The 13,942-nt window shown below is 39.5% G+C and overlaps 1 protein-coding gene across 2 annotated transcripts in view; it reads left to right on the top strand.

The window, feature by feature from the left end:
- LOC137639062 (uncharacterized) overlaps positions 1-9,517 on the top strand; it is a 100,979-nt gene extending 91,462 nt beyond the window's left edge. For both annotated transcript variants that reach the window (XM_068371381.1, XM_068371382.1), the window contains exons 2-5: positions 2,995-3,286; positions 3,880-4,616; positions 4,961-5,119; positions 8,810-9,517. In XM_068371381.1, coding sequence (XP_068227482.1) covers positions 2,995-3,286; positions 3,880-4,616; positions 4,961-5,119; positions 8,810-8,866 — 1,245 coding nt within the window. In that variant the 3' untranslated portion in view covers positions 8,867-9,517. The remainder of the gene's footprint in view (positions 1-2,994; positions 3,287-3,879; positions 4,617-4,960; positions 5,120-8,809) is intronic.
- Positions 9,518-13,942: the final 4,425 nt, after the last annotated feature.

The raw sequence follows: 13,942 nt of genomic DNA, 5'->3' as shown, positions 1-13,942 counted from the left end.
GCAATACACGTCCTGTCAAAAGATTATGACGACCATAGATATGTGACATCATTTCTAATTTCTGAAGAAAATATAATTTTTCAATTTGACATGTCATCTTTTAGACAAAGGCCTATGTAAATAAAATATAATTGAAAATAAATTACTATATATAAGGTACTAACCAACACAGTTTAAAGCAATTTGCAGTTTGAATTAAATCGTGACCGTGGAATATGTCAAGAATAGTTAAGAGAAAATAATCAACAATGCCAGGCGTCTCAGGAGATAGGAAGGATGACACTGATTAAGGCGAATATAAAATGTTCTATTATTATTATTATTATTATTATTATTATTATTATTAGGAGTAATAGTAGTATTAGTAGTAGTAGTAGTAGTAGTAGTAGTTTGTTCATTATAAGACAAACTGTACCTTATTGTAAAGGGATTTATGCCATAGTTCGGGAGTATTGTAAAAATATATGTAAAAATATTGCGGTGGTGTAAATTAATAGTCTAATTTTGGAAACTACTTTGAACAAAATCATCACGTTTTTGGTTACTTCCATGTTGGCTGACTTACTTCCGAATGTAATACTGGCAAGATATATATAGTAGTATATATAGACTGTACTTGAATGGTTGGTGAGATTGTTTAATGTGTGTTTTGTGTTGTCAATGGTACCAGTAGATTGGGTCTGTGCATGTATTGTACCACTATATAAGGGTAAGGGAGATGTGCATGAGTGTTGTAATTCAAGAGGTATTAGTTTGTTGAGTGTAGTTGGAAAAGTGTATGGTAGAATACTGATTAATAGGATTAAGGATAAAACAGAGAATGCAATCTTGGAAGTACAGGGTGGTTTTAGAAGAGGTAGGGGTTGTATGAATCAGATTTTTACAGTTAGGCAGATATGCGAGAAATATTTAGCAAAAGGTAAGGAGGTGTATGTTGCGTTTATGGATCTGGAGAAAGCATATGATAGAGTTGATAGGGAAGCAATGTGGAATGTGATGAGGTTATATGGAGTTGGTGGAAGGTTGTTGCAAGCAGTGAAAAGTTTCTACACAGGTAGTAAAGCATGTGTTAGAATAGGAAATGAGGTGAGCGATTGGTTTCCGGTGAGAGTGGGGCTGAGACAGGGATGTGTGATGTCGCCGTGGTTGTTTAACTTGTATGTTGATGGAGTGGTGAGAGAGGTGAATGCTAGAGTGCTTGGACGAGGATTAAAACTGGTAGGCGAGAATGATCATGAATGGGAGGTAAATCAGTTGTTGTTTGCGGATGATACTGTACTGGTAGCAGACACAGAAGAGAAGCTTGACCGACTAGTGATAGAATTTGGAAGGGTGTGTGAGAGAAGGAAGTTGAGAGTTAATGTGGGTAAGAGTAAGGTTATGAGATGTACGAGAAGGGAAGGTGGTGCAAGGTTGAATGTCATGTTGAATGGAGAGTTACTTGAGGAGGTGGATCAGTTTAAGTACTTGGGGTCTGTTGTTGCAGCAAATGGTGGAGTGGAAGCAGATGTACGTCAGAGAGTGAATGAAGGTTGCAAAGTGTTGGGGGCAGTTAAGGGAGTAGTAAAAAATAGAGGATTGGGCATGAATGTAAAGAGAGTTCTGTATGAGAAAGTGATTGTACCAACTGTGATGTATGGATCGGAGTTATGGGGAATGAAAGTGATGGAGAGACAGAAATTGAATGTGTTTGAGATGAAGTGTCTGAGGAGTATGGCTGGTGTATCTCGAGTAGATAGGGTTAGGAACGAAGTGGTGAGGGTGAGAACGGGTGTAAGAAATGAGTTAGCGGCTAGAGTGGATATGAATGTGTTGAGGTGGTTTGGCCATGTTGAGAGAATGGAAAATGGCTGTCTGCTAAAGAAGGTGATGAATGCAAGAGTTGATGGGAGAAGTACAAGAGGAAGGCCAAGGTTTGGGTGGATGGATGGTGTGAAGAAAGCTCTGGGTGATAGGAGGATAGATGTGAGAGAGGCAAGAGAGCGTGCTAGAAATAGGAATGAATGGCGAGCGATTGTGACGCAGTTCCGGTAGGCCCTGCTGCTTCCTCCGGTGCCTTAGATGACCGCGGAGGTAGCAGCAGTAGGGGACTCAGCAGTATGAAGCTTCATCTGTGGTGGAAATGTGGGAGGTTGGGCTGTGGCACCCTAGCAGTACCAGCTGAACTCGGCTGAGTCCCTGGTTAGGCTGGAGGAACGTAGAGAGTAGAGGTCCCCTTTTTGTTTTGTTTCTTGTTGTTGTCGGCTACCCCCCAAAATTGGGGGAATTGCCTTTGATATATGTATGTATGTATATATAGCACATACCCCTTACAAAGGAAAATAACCTTTATTTTACTTTATTGTTGCACACACACACACACTTATATATATATATATATATATATATATATATATATATATATATATATATATATATATATATATATATATATATATATGTGTGTGTGTGTGTGTGTGTGTGTGTGTATAAACCGCAATGGCATTTGATATTGAATTCTACCTTTGGAAATGTATAACCACTGAAAATTCAATTATGATAAATGTTTCTGGCTGGGCAAGGATTCGAACCTATGCCCTAGGCCAGAGTTTTTAGCATGATTGAATTTCCAGTGGATATACATTTCCAAAGGTAGAATTCGATATCACATACCATTGTGGTTGATATTTATATTGATTAAAATCACGAGTGTTAGTAACACACATACACACATACTCATATATATATATATATATATATATATATATATATATATATATATATATATATATATATATATATATATATATATATATATATATATCTGTGTGTTTTATAAACTTCAATGCATTTGATCATATCATATTGAATTATAATATCAAATGAGACTATTCCTAAACCAAAAGTGGTTTTGGTGCCATTCCATTCACAATGTTACATCCTGTGTTCGCAGCCTTATCACTTACCTTTATAGCCAAACCGTCTCTCCCGTCTAAACCATCCATTATTCGCCAGGTTCCAACCATGTCAGCAGTTGCCCCAGTGACAAATGAAAGGACTAATTCTGCTCCGAGGACCACCACTACGCCGTGCCCTAGTGGGGGTGTGGCCCAAGCGTGGTCAAGAAAGATCCTGTCGAAACAGCTACTCCTTCGGACGCTGGAAGTCGTTGGATGGGTGTTGGGCCACTCGCCTGGCTCCTTTCGAGTCAAGAACGAGAAGACGGTCTTCACCTATAAAACCTTCCATGTTTTCTATAGCGTATTACTCATCTGCCTTGTGACGGCTGTTCAGATATACTCGTTTGGTAAGTATAGTCAGTTGGTCTAAGGTTAGCATTTAATATTTCATATTGATTTGGTAAGTATAGTTAGTTGGTCTATGGTCAGCATTTAATATTTTATATGAAATTGGTAAGTATAGTCAGTTGGTCTATGGTTAGCATTTAATATTTCATATAGAATTGGTAAGTATAGTCAATTGGTAAATTATTATAGTTGAATTTCATATGGAAATGTCTAAAAGCTGAACTTGAATAAGAATATGGGATATCAGTTAACTGATTTCGTTTCCATTTGGAACATGGATGTATTTCATTATCTAGGGTGAATTTGCACAATATCAATAAACGAAAATAGTATATTTTGAATACTCAAACTTCTATGTTTAGGTGTAATTAACAATTTGATTAGTTACTGAAAAATAAAGAAAAACTACTATATTCTACTGAGACCTCTTAAAATTCCTGTTAGTTTGATAGTCGCTAGATCTTTAGCACCAAATATTTGAGAAAGAACTTTAATTATTTATCACACTTTACTATGTCATGCAATATTATACAACAAATTCAATGAAGCAGAGCGTTAGATTTAATGCCTTTTTTTCTATTCATTATCGCAGCATCACCAAACACAGCACCCGTAAAATTGGACACAGCAACAAACGTAGCAGCCGTTACTCCACATTACATGGACGTCGTCTTCTATTATCTGTTGGCGGCTTTTAATCTGTATCACGCGCCCGATTTGAAAAATGCCTTCGATGACATATACAAAATGGGAAGGACAACAGAGGCCCCATCGCTCCTAAAACAATTTCTGACTCTGTTCGTGTGGGTCTTCTACGTCAGCATAACAACAGCCCGCTCCATAATGCTGTCGGTGCAACTCTTCGCTGTTGAGAAGACCAGCTTTTCATTCGGCGACTTCATAGTCCCTTTCATCAGCACTTATATCAAAATCTATATAACATGGGCGCTGGAAATATACATCCTAATATGTCTAAGCCTATACGAGCGCATGGCCCAGCTACGAGCTCTAATGGTAGAAGTAATAACACCACAGAGAGAGGGATTCTGGAGCCAGTTAGACCTACATGTGATCGAGGGTGTCATGGACCAACACAGAAACTTCAGCTTACAAGTCACTCGGTTTTTCGAGACTATGTCACCCGCTCTTTTCGTCTTAGTCGCCTCTTACTTCATTAACACGGCTTTCGGGTTGCAGACATTCTTGACTAATATATCGCTTATTGAAGGTTTCTTCAAACCCATGGCGCTGGTAGAAATCGGCTTCCATCTGTTTCACTTCTTGCTTATTTCCTCTGCTTGCTACGTCACAAGCTCCATTTCTGATCAGGTACAATACAATATTATTGTGTTTTCTCATATCAAATATATTTGTTTACAGCTGATTGCTGGATAGATGAAGTACACTTTTGGAAGAAAAAATTTTTTATTCCAAGAACTGAGCAAATTGTTACGATAAACAGAATGAGATTTACCTGGTTACTGGTGTCTTTATTGCTTATGCTAGCTTACAATCTACAGTATTGTAATCAATTACTGGTTTTGATTTGGAACTTCTTAAGCATACTATCTCTTATTTAACTTCTATGTATTTTTTTTATTTTTTATTGATAGTTTTTAAATGTTAAGCTAAAAATTCCGCTATTATTCAGAGACTGTTTCTTCCTCTTCTAGTGGTGCGGGGTAGGACAGGAAGTAACTGGAGTTCCCCTGTGTAGAGTGACTGATCGGATTCGAGTCCAATTGCTGACGTTCATCCAAAGGCTACCTCACCAAGCACCTATAGTGACAGGCGCAGGATTTTTTGTCATCTCGAAATCACTGATTCTTACGGTAATTCCATTTTTCTAGTTGCAAATTTATCTATTTCTTATTTTCCTACTGAAAGATGGCGATTATTCGGTCTGATGGTAATTCATATCTGTGCAGAACTTGCTTCTTGTTAACTAGTAAGTATTTAATCATAAAAAAAAGGATTATTTAAAATGGGAATATTTGGTAGTCTAATTTCATGGTGAATTTGTGAACAAACAAAATGTTAGCTCTTGTAGTTGGAATGGATTCCAAGCACCCAAAAAACTAGAGAGAAACAACCAAATTCATGTTTTGGTCACAAAAATGTAGGCAACCGAAAACTCTCTTGATCATTCTTTATGCTTAGATTTGTTTTCGTTAATTATGCATAAATGGTCTATTGTGCATTTTAAGAGAGTTTTAGTCTTTTGGCAAACTTAAACAGATGGGAGTAGGTGGGCCTTTTCTTAACATCAATATTGAATTTTTAAGAATTTAAGTAATAGATTACAGAGTAGCTGTTGATGGGCACCTGAGTCACTTGGAGTGGAATATCTGGTGTTCCTCAGGGTAGTGTTCTCGGGCCATTACTTTTCATTTTGTATATGCATATGTGATTCGGCCTAGAAAACAAGCTGGTTGCAGATGTAGATGATGCTACTCTCTTTGCACCAATTCTATCATCAGAAAGAATGTAGATCTATTGGGATTTAACTGGAATTAGCGCATTGTAAAAATTATGGGGCATGAAGATGAACGCTAACAAAACTCAAAGTATGATTGTAAGTAGATCGAGGACAGTGGCTCCCCAACATCCAGATCTTTGCATTGACAATGTTTCTTTAACTGTATATAGCTCATTTAAAATTCTGTGTAATTATTGATTGGAAATTCACTTTTGAGAAACACGTTTGGTCTGTTTCTTCTTCAATTGCACAATTGAGAGAGAGTCCCAAGTTTTTTTGGTGATCAGCCTTTCCTTAGGAAAAATTCTAATTCATTCATTCTAACTTGTTTCAAGTATTGTTCTCCTTTCTGGTCTTCAACAGCTGACTCTCATTTTAATATGTTGGATTGAAACTTGCGGTCCATTAAATGCCTCATTCCTGATCTGGATATTAATATCTGGCATCATCGCTCAGTTAGTATTTTTATACACTTTACATAAGATTTTTCATTATTCAGATCACTCAGATCTTCCCAGACTGTACCATCTTGTATGTAGTAGCATAATGCAGTTAATTCTAAGTCACGCCTTCATCATAAGGCTCAATATTACACAGTTTTCTAGAAGTTTTATTCCAGCTGTGACAGTTTGTGGAACGTAAGATGTTCAAACATTTTGTAAATCGTTTTCTGTTGAACAGTTTGACATAGGTCTTGTCTTATAGTTTACATGTAACTGATCTATTTTAACGTTGTTACTGATCTTAAAATATTTTATATTTTTATTTATTATATACATATAGTCTATTTGCTATTCCCTTATTTCCTTTCCTCACTGGGCTACTTTCCCTGTTGGAGCCCCTTGGCTTGTAGCATCCTGTTTTTTTTTTAAGAAACCAATAATAATAATAATAATAATAATAATAACAGTAAAGTAGTTTGTTCTCAAATTTTATCTCCTGAAACAATAAAATTAAAAAGTGGGATGCGAAAAGTAATTTTTAAGTCTCCATTCATTAAACTATTTGTATGGGTGATAAAGTATGATTAAGAAGACAGCGAGAATTTATGTATGATAAGTGTTATTATTATCATTATCATTATCATCATCATCATTATCATCATCATCATTATTATTATTATTATTATTATTATTATTATTATTATTATTATTAGCTAAGCTACAACCCTAATTGAAAAAGCAAGATGCTACAAGCCCAAGGGCTCCAACAGGGAAAAACAGCCCAGTGAGGAAAGGAAATAAATAAACGATGTGAGAAATAATGAGCAATTAAATAAGATATTTTAAAAACAGTAACATGAAAACATATATTTCATATATAAACTATAAAAATGCTTATGTCGGCCTGTTCAACATTGAAACACTTGATATAAGTTTGAACTTTTGAAGTTCTACCGATTCAACTACCCGATTAGGAAGATCATTCCACAACTTGGTCATAGCTAGAATCTGACTTCTAGAATACTGTATAGTATTGAGCCTCATGATGGAGAAGGCCTGACTATTAGAATTAACTGCATGCCTAGTATTACGAACAGGATGGAACTGTCCGGGAAAATCTAAATGTAAAGGATGGTGAGAATTATGAAAAATCTTAGGCAACATGCATAATAAACTAATTGAACGACGGTGCCAAAGATTAATATCTAGATCAAGAATAAGAAATCTAATAGACCGTAAGTTCCTGTCCAACAAATCAAGAAGAGAATCAGCAGCTGAAGACCAGACAAGAGGATAATATTTGAAACAAGGTAGAATGAAAGAATTAAAACACTTCTTCAGAATAGATTGATCACCGAAAATCTAAAGACTTTCTCTATAAGCCAATTTTTTTTTTGTGCAATTAAAGACACAGGTCTGATGTGTTTCTCAAAAGTGAATTTGCTGTCGAGAATCACACCTAAAATTTTAAAAGTTATACAGAGTTAAACATTATCAACGCTGAGATCCTGATGTTGAGGAGCCACTGTTCTCGACCTTCTTACAATCATACTTTGAGTTTTGTCAGGATTCAACTTCATGCCCAATAACTCGCACCATGCACCAATTTTAGCTAAATCTCTATTAAGGGATTCATCAACCCTAGATCTACATTCAGGAGATGGAATTGATGTAAAAAGTGTTACATCATCTGCATATGCAACAAGGTTGTTTTCTAGGTCAAACCACATGTCATGTGTATATAGTATGAGAAGTAAAGGGCCAAGAACACTACCCTGAGGAACACCAGATATCACATTCCTACACAGTATTCACTATGGTGCCCATCAACAACAACTCTTTGCGATCTATTACTTAAAAATTTAATGTTGATACAAAGAAGCGACCCACCAACTCCCAATTGTTTGAGTTTCAAGACAAGGGCCTCATGATTAACGCGGTCAAAGACAGCAATAAAATCATGGCCAATCATACGAATTTCCTGACCACAATCAAGGGATTTCTCTATAGCATTGGAGATTGTAAGAAGGGCATCACATGCTTCAAGACCTTCACGGAAACCAAATTGTAACTAGGGAACGGATGATTACCTTCAGCAAACCTATTAAGACGTTATGCCAAAAGACGTTCAAAAACTTTAGATAAAATGGGGGTTATGGAAATTGGGCAGTAATCAATTGGACTTGAGCTACTACAAACACATTTACATAGTGGAGTAACATTACCAATTCTCCAACAAGTGCTTAAAGCTCCTCATCTTGCTAACTTGTGCAAAATAACATAATTTCTGAGCCAAGAAATCTGCAGTGTTTATAAAATGAATAAAGGAAAAATACCATTTGAGTCTACACCTCCATAAGCATAATGTTGGTGGTGATGTTATATCTAGCCTATAAATCTTTAATGAATGTAAGTAAAATTTACTCACAATACATTTTTTAGGAAATTATTAGCGTCCTGAAGGGATAATATCTTCCTCCTTGAGGCTATTTTTTAGACATCCATGCACAATTTAAAAATCTAATTATCCCACTAATATATGATTAGCATAATTTTACTTGATTTTATATTTGAACTTATATCTAATTCGCTTATTTCAGATGATGAACTTCATAGCCACCTACATCATCTTCATGGTTCAGTTTTCACTCGTGTAAAAAAACCCAAAAGGATTACCTCCATTCCTAGGCCTATTCAGGTGGTCACAAACTTAGGCCTATAGACATTGGCAATAATTCGATATTGTGATATTGCTTGGGGGTGTCGTAAGCCTTTCCAAAGAATATTATATGCATGATAGCGAATATCGCTTATAACTAAGGAAATAAACAAATAAACTAAATACAACAGGGTGAGCCAAAAGTAGTGTTTACAGTTACTTCATTATCTTTTTATACATTCATAATAACGCTTTAGATATAAATTATAAGCTATTAATACTGAATCCTTACTCTATACAACTTACTCATGTCTTTAAAATATAAATTTTATTGTAAATACAAATATAAATGCATAGATGCTTACTAAATATAAAATGTCTAAGTGTTAACTGTAGGCCTAACCCTAATTTTGAGCCACCCTGTATATATCTATGCGATAAAATAAGGGAATTTACGTGTACTTATCTAATACTGTTTATGACGATGTCAATAAGCGATCTTTAGCATTTAGACAAAAAATTAAACAACCCAAAGTCCATATTTGTTATTGCTTAAGAAAAACATTTATTATGATGCCATCATATTTCGCAGAGGTGATGTATATATAAAAAAGAGACGAATAAAGATAAGCTATTAAAAGTTCTTTACGATATATCTATTCCAGGTTTGTAAGATTAATGATTAATGATACATACGTCACCAAGGTTTCCAACCTTTACTATAGTGTCATGCATAAAACAAAATCTCGTTATTTGGACCAGATTCTATTAAGAACCAAGAGGAAAACCAAACAGGCAAATAACATGTTTATCCTTTAGGCCACTAATGATAATTTTAATGATATTAAGATTATCATTATTATTAAAATGCTTAACAGTAGTCCTTATTATTATTATTTTAAAATTAATGATTTTCACCAAGCTAAGAATTAAAATTAGGTAATCAAAACCTGCATTCGTGAATTTACAATAATTGATTAGACTCATCCATGCCAATGTAGACTAACATGGGTAGATTTTGTGTTTCTTATCAATTGTATAAACTGCACTAGTAGTAAAAAATAATAAATAAAAAACTGTAAGAATAGCGTGGTGATAGTGAGGATAGATCAATTTCAGCTTTAGCACAGTTACGATAGAACACAGATTAATTTCTAAGAGTTTTGTTAACATCTTAGTTCAATAGAGGTGTAATTGGTATTTTTGGGCTCAAGCCATGGCGTCCTGATGGAAGGTTCCTGTTTGGTAGCTTCCTTGGGTATAAGACTACTAAGATATTCCCAGAGAATTTAACCACAGGTTATCACAGAATTCTAACTTCTGGAGCGAGTATCTCAAAGGTTTCCCTTTAAGACATCGTAATACAACAGGGGACACGCATGTCTGGTCGTGCCACATAGCTATCTCCACCCCGAACAGGGTTAACGCTTCGGTGTGTAAGGGCTGAGAATAGCTGGGAGCCGTTCCACAGCTAATCTCACTCGTGGCTACTACTGATACTCGAGACGTAAACAAACGGACGCCATTGCTCTAATGACGTCACGAGCGTCTTCATCCTTTTGTTAGTAGCTGCCCTACTGAGACGGATTTTCCCTTGTGTGAACTTTATCGTTTTGCATCTTCGCTATGTCGTTACCTTCAGCCTCGCCTTCTTCTGGAAAGTTGAGTACAAGGTTCCAGTATTGTTTAATTAAGCTCTGGCCGTAAAGTAAATATTATTTCGCGAAATAATTGATGTTTTGTGGCGGAGCTGTGCCTCTACCGGACCCGCCATTTTATGGCGTCGTTGTTGTTTTGCATGTCTTATTTAGTTAGCCACAACAACGCTTCCGGCATTATATACTAATCGAATACATTAGTTTATTTAGTCTTCATAGCTAGGAACTTTTATATCGTGTTAGACGCTTTTTATCGGTCATCGATTGACCTCATACCAGTCGGCTACTATAGCCCCCAGGCCAGGAGCCTATATACAAGTGTTCATGCATGATTTATCAGTGATCCTAGACTAAGTTATGAAGATAGTGGCATTATTATTTTACAATACTTTTGACTAGTGATGCAAATGTTTTCGCCTTCAGGGACCATATAGGGGATAGGCTAGTCAGTGATTCTTTCTAGCCTAACCTAACCTTAGGACCCCTATATGCTTCCTTCATCCCCTGCCTTGGCACTCCCTCTATTTAGCCTTGATCCCTTTTCTGAGTAAAGGGATTTATTGTCTAATAGAGTATTATATCGCCTCTCAGTCCTCCCTAAAGGAATGAACCCCCTTTAGGATTGCGTCTGAGAGTGAGGTTAGGCTAGCCTACCTCTATGGCTAGGATAGTCTACGACTTTCCTGCGATAGCGATATGTCTTCTTCCTTGCCTAGTTCAGGACTTTTAGCCCTGATCTAGGCCGGGTTAGGAAGGTTTCTCTGTTCCATGCTGAAACTGTACTCTTGCACCGTTTTTAGCTGATCAGCCTAATCTTAGGTTAGGGAGTGTCCTCCCTTCCCTTTGTGGCCGCTCTGGTACAGAAACCCTTCCTGGGAAGACCCCTTTCTTCTCCCTCCCCACCTATCTCTTGTATAGCCTAGCCTATGCTTAGGTTAGTTTATACTCATCTGTCCCCTGTCCTACAATTCCTCCTTAGGGTGGAAGAGTAGGGCTACCCGAGCTTCCCCGTGCTGTCCGCTCTGGTACATATACCTTCATAGTGTCCTATAAGGTTAGTTACTAGTGTAGCTCTGCATAGGGGAGTCTCCCCCCCCCCCTCTTGGGTGTTCCCTAGCCCTCCCTTGGGCTACCTGCTCCCGGTCCCTAGTGACCCCTGCTTGGATGCTAGAGCCTGTCTCTACCATGGGTACACCCCCTCAGGGAGGGGGAGGGATGTCTGGAACCCTGACGGTACTTCCTACATCCCTTCCCCCCTCCCCCTGTCTCTCTCTCTATCCGGGTGCCGGTCTCTTGCCGCCTCTACTGCCGGCAATACCTGCCTCCCTCTTGGTGACTTCCCTACCCTTGCCCCCAGCCCCCCGTGTACCGAGGGACTGCCGGCTGCCGCCGGCTACTACCGGCGGCTCTCCTACTCCTATCTATTCGTCCGCTTGCCGGTCGATCTCCGGAGTGCCGGCATATACTGCCGGCAACCCGATACTACCTGTACCATCCTTACCCGTCACCAATCCGGCATCCTCCGGCTGCCGGAGCCGCCGCTCCCTGCCGGCGTGCCGCCGTTGTGCCGGCGGCCGCCATCCTGGTATCTAACTGACTTTGAAAATTGTCTGTTCTAATGCCAGAATCTATGCTGGAGCGAGCTCCGGCGTGCCGGCGGCTGCCGGATGCCCCGGAGGCGTCAAGAATACTTGCACCCCCTCTCTTTAGCTATCATAAGACTAGATAGCCCTACCTTGCAAATAGATAAGCTGCTTTGCTTCTAAGATCAGTACCTAGTACTGCTCTATTAGTGATCATGCTGTCTCTTTGCATTCTTCTATTTCCAGCATGCTATGTGCATCTTAGCGCGGCTGGTTGCCAGAAGCAATTACCCTTAATGAGGCCTTCTGGCTCTTATCTGGGAACCGAATGAATTCGATCCCAACCTTGTCCTTGGCTTTCCATGGAGTTCCATTATAATGGGAATCCTAGGAAACTATATCCAATGATCTAGGTCATTTGGATTATCCCAGGACCAGCCTATGGTAACCAGCCGGGCGAGATGCATGGAGCGTGTCTCCTTTACTGTTTCATTCTCTATGCATCACACCTTCCTTAAGTTAAAATTAATGATTAATGTTAACTTAATTTAAGAGCCACTCCTATGGCTCCCCCATACTCATTTTCTCTTTCTTCCACAGGAGGAGCAGATGAAGTGCGATTTCGCCTACTGTGCTGTGAAACGCTCCCAGTTTTACGGACATACGGCGTGCAGGACTCACGCCCCTTGCTCAGACAAGAAAGGGGATTGGAAGTTCTGGAATCCACTGGAATGTACGGTCTGCCAGGCCTATCTAGTTGAGGCCTTCCATAACCCTCCCTCAGCGGAGGTTAGAGACATTGCTCGTGAGAAACTGCGCAAGTGGGTGCGTGGTTTTCAGAGGAATGCTACTGGACCGTACCTGGCCACCGAAGAACTGAGGTCCCTGTTGTTCCCTAAGGCCTCCCCTGATTCAGTGGTTCCAAAGGAAGCAATCCCCACTGTCCAAATTTCAGTGGAACCTGATGTGGTCATGGCTCAGTCCATGCACGAGTGCCGTTTGGATTCTGAGGATGATGAACGGATCTCCGACGTCTCGGAAGATACGGAGAAGACGCTTATGGCTCAAGGAGCCGAAGAGGACGAAGACAAGGTGGAATACACCGAGTCGGAGATTGGAGCTACTCCCTCGTCCATCCCTCCGCCTACTCCTACACCGACGGAATTGTCCCTTCCGTCTACCTCCTCGACCCCGGATCCTTCCTCTTCCACCCAAGAACTGATCCGACTGATTAGAGCTGTCATGGACGACAGACTGAAGGAGAACCAGGAGTCCATCAGGTCGATGATTGGATCCAGAGACACGAAGAAGATCTCGGTCAAGGATCTCCCAGCTTGCTCTCATGCCAACCCGTGGAGGTATGCAGAGCATATGGTTATTGCAACCGGCAGGATCTTTGTTAGCGACAAGATCGGCACGGTCCCGTTGGAAGATGTGGAGTTCTTCCCAAGCTTCGAGGCCTACCCGGACTGTTACGTCCGACTTCGTGCTGAACCTGCCTCGAAGGAGGAGACCGAACCTAAAGAGGAGATAGTGTTCGATCTCGCAAAGGCCCAAGCTATGCTAGCCAACGCATTTAAGAGCAGGGGTTTTACCTGCTCTAAGCTTCCTGCCTTGAGCAAGAAGCATCCTACCTATGTCGCACCTGACACTGCGATTCTTCCATTTCTGGAAAAGGCCTTAGCTGCATGCCTTAAAGCGGCGGAAGAAGGGAAACCCTGCCCTGCACTGGAGGAGTGCAGACCCTTCTCCATCGTGACACCCCCTGACACTAGGCAATGGAAAGATGTCCAACATACTTTCGTCGTGGGTAGGCTCGATCCTGACGTCGCC

The sequence above is a fragment of the Palaemon carinicauda genome, chromosome 4, assembly GCF_036898095.1.
Source record: "Palaemon carinicauda isolate YSFRI2023 chromosome 4, ASM3689809v2, whole genome shotgun sequence".
Lineage (NCBI taxonomy): Eukaryota > Metazoa > Arthropoda > Malacostraca > Decapoda > Palaemonidae > Palaemon > Palaemon carinicauda.
This window is presented reverse-complemented; position numbering and strand designations above follow the sequence as displayed.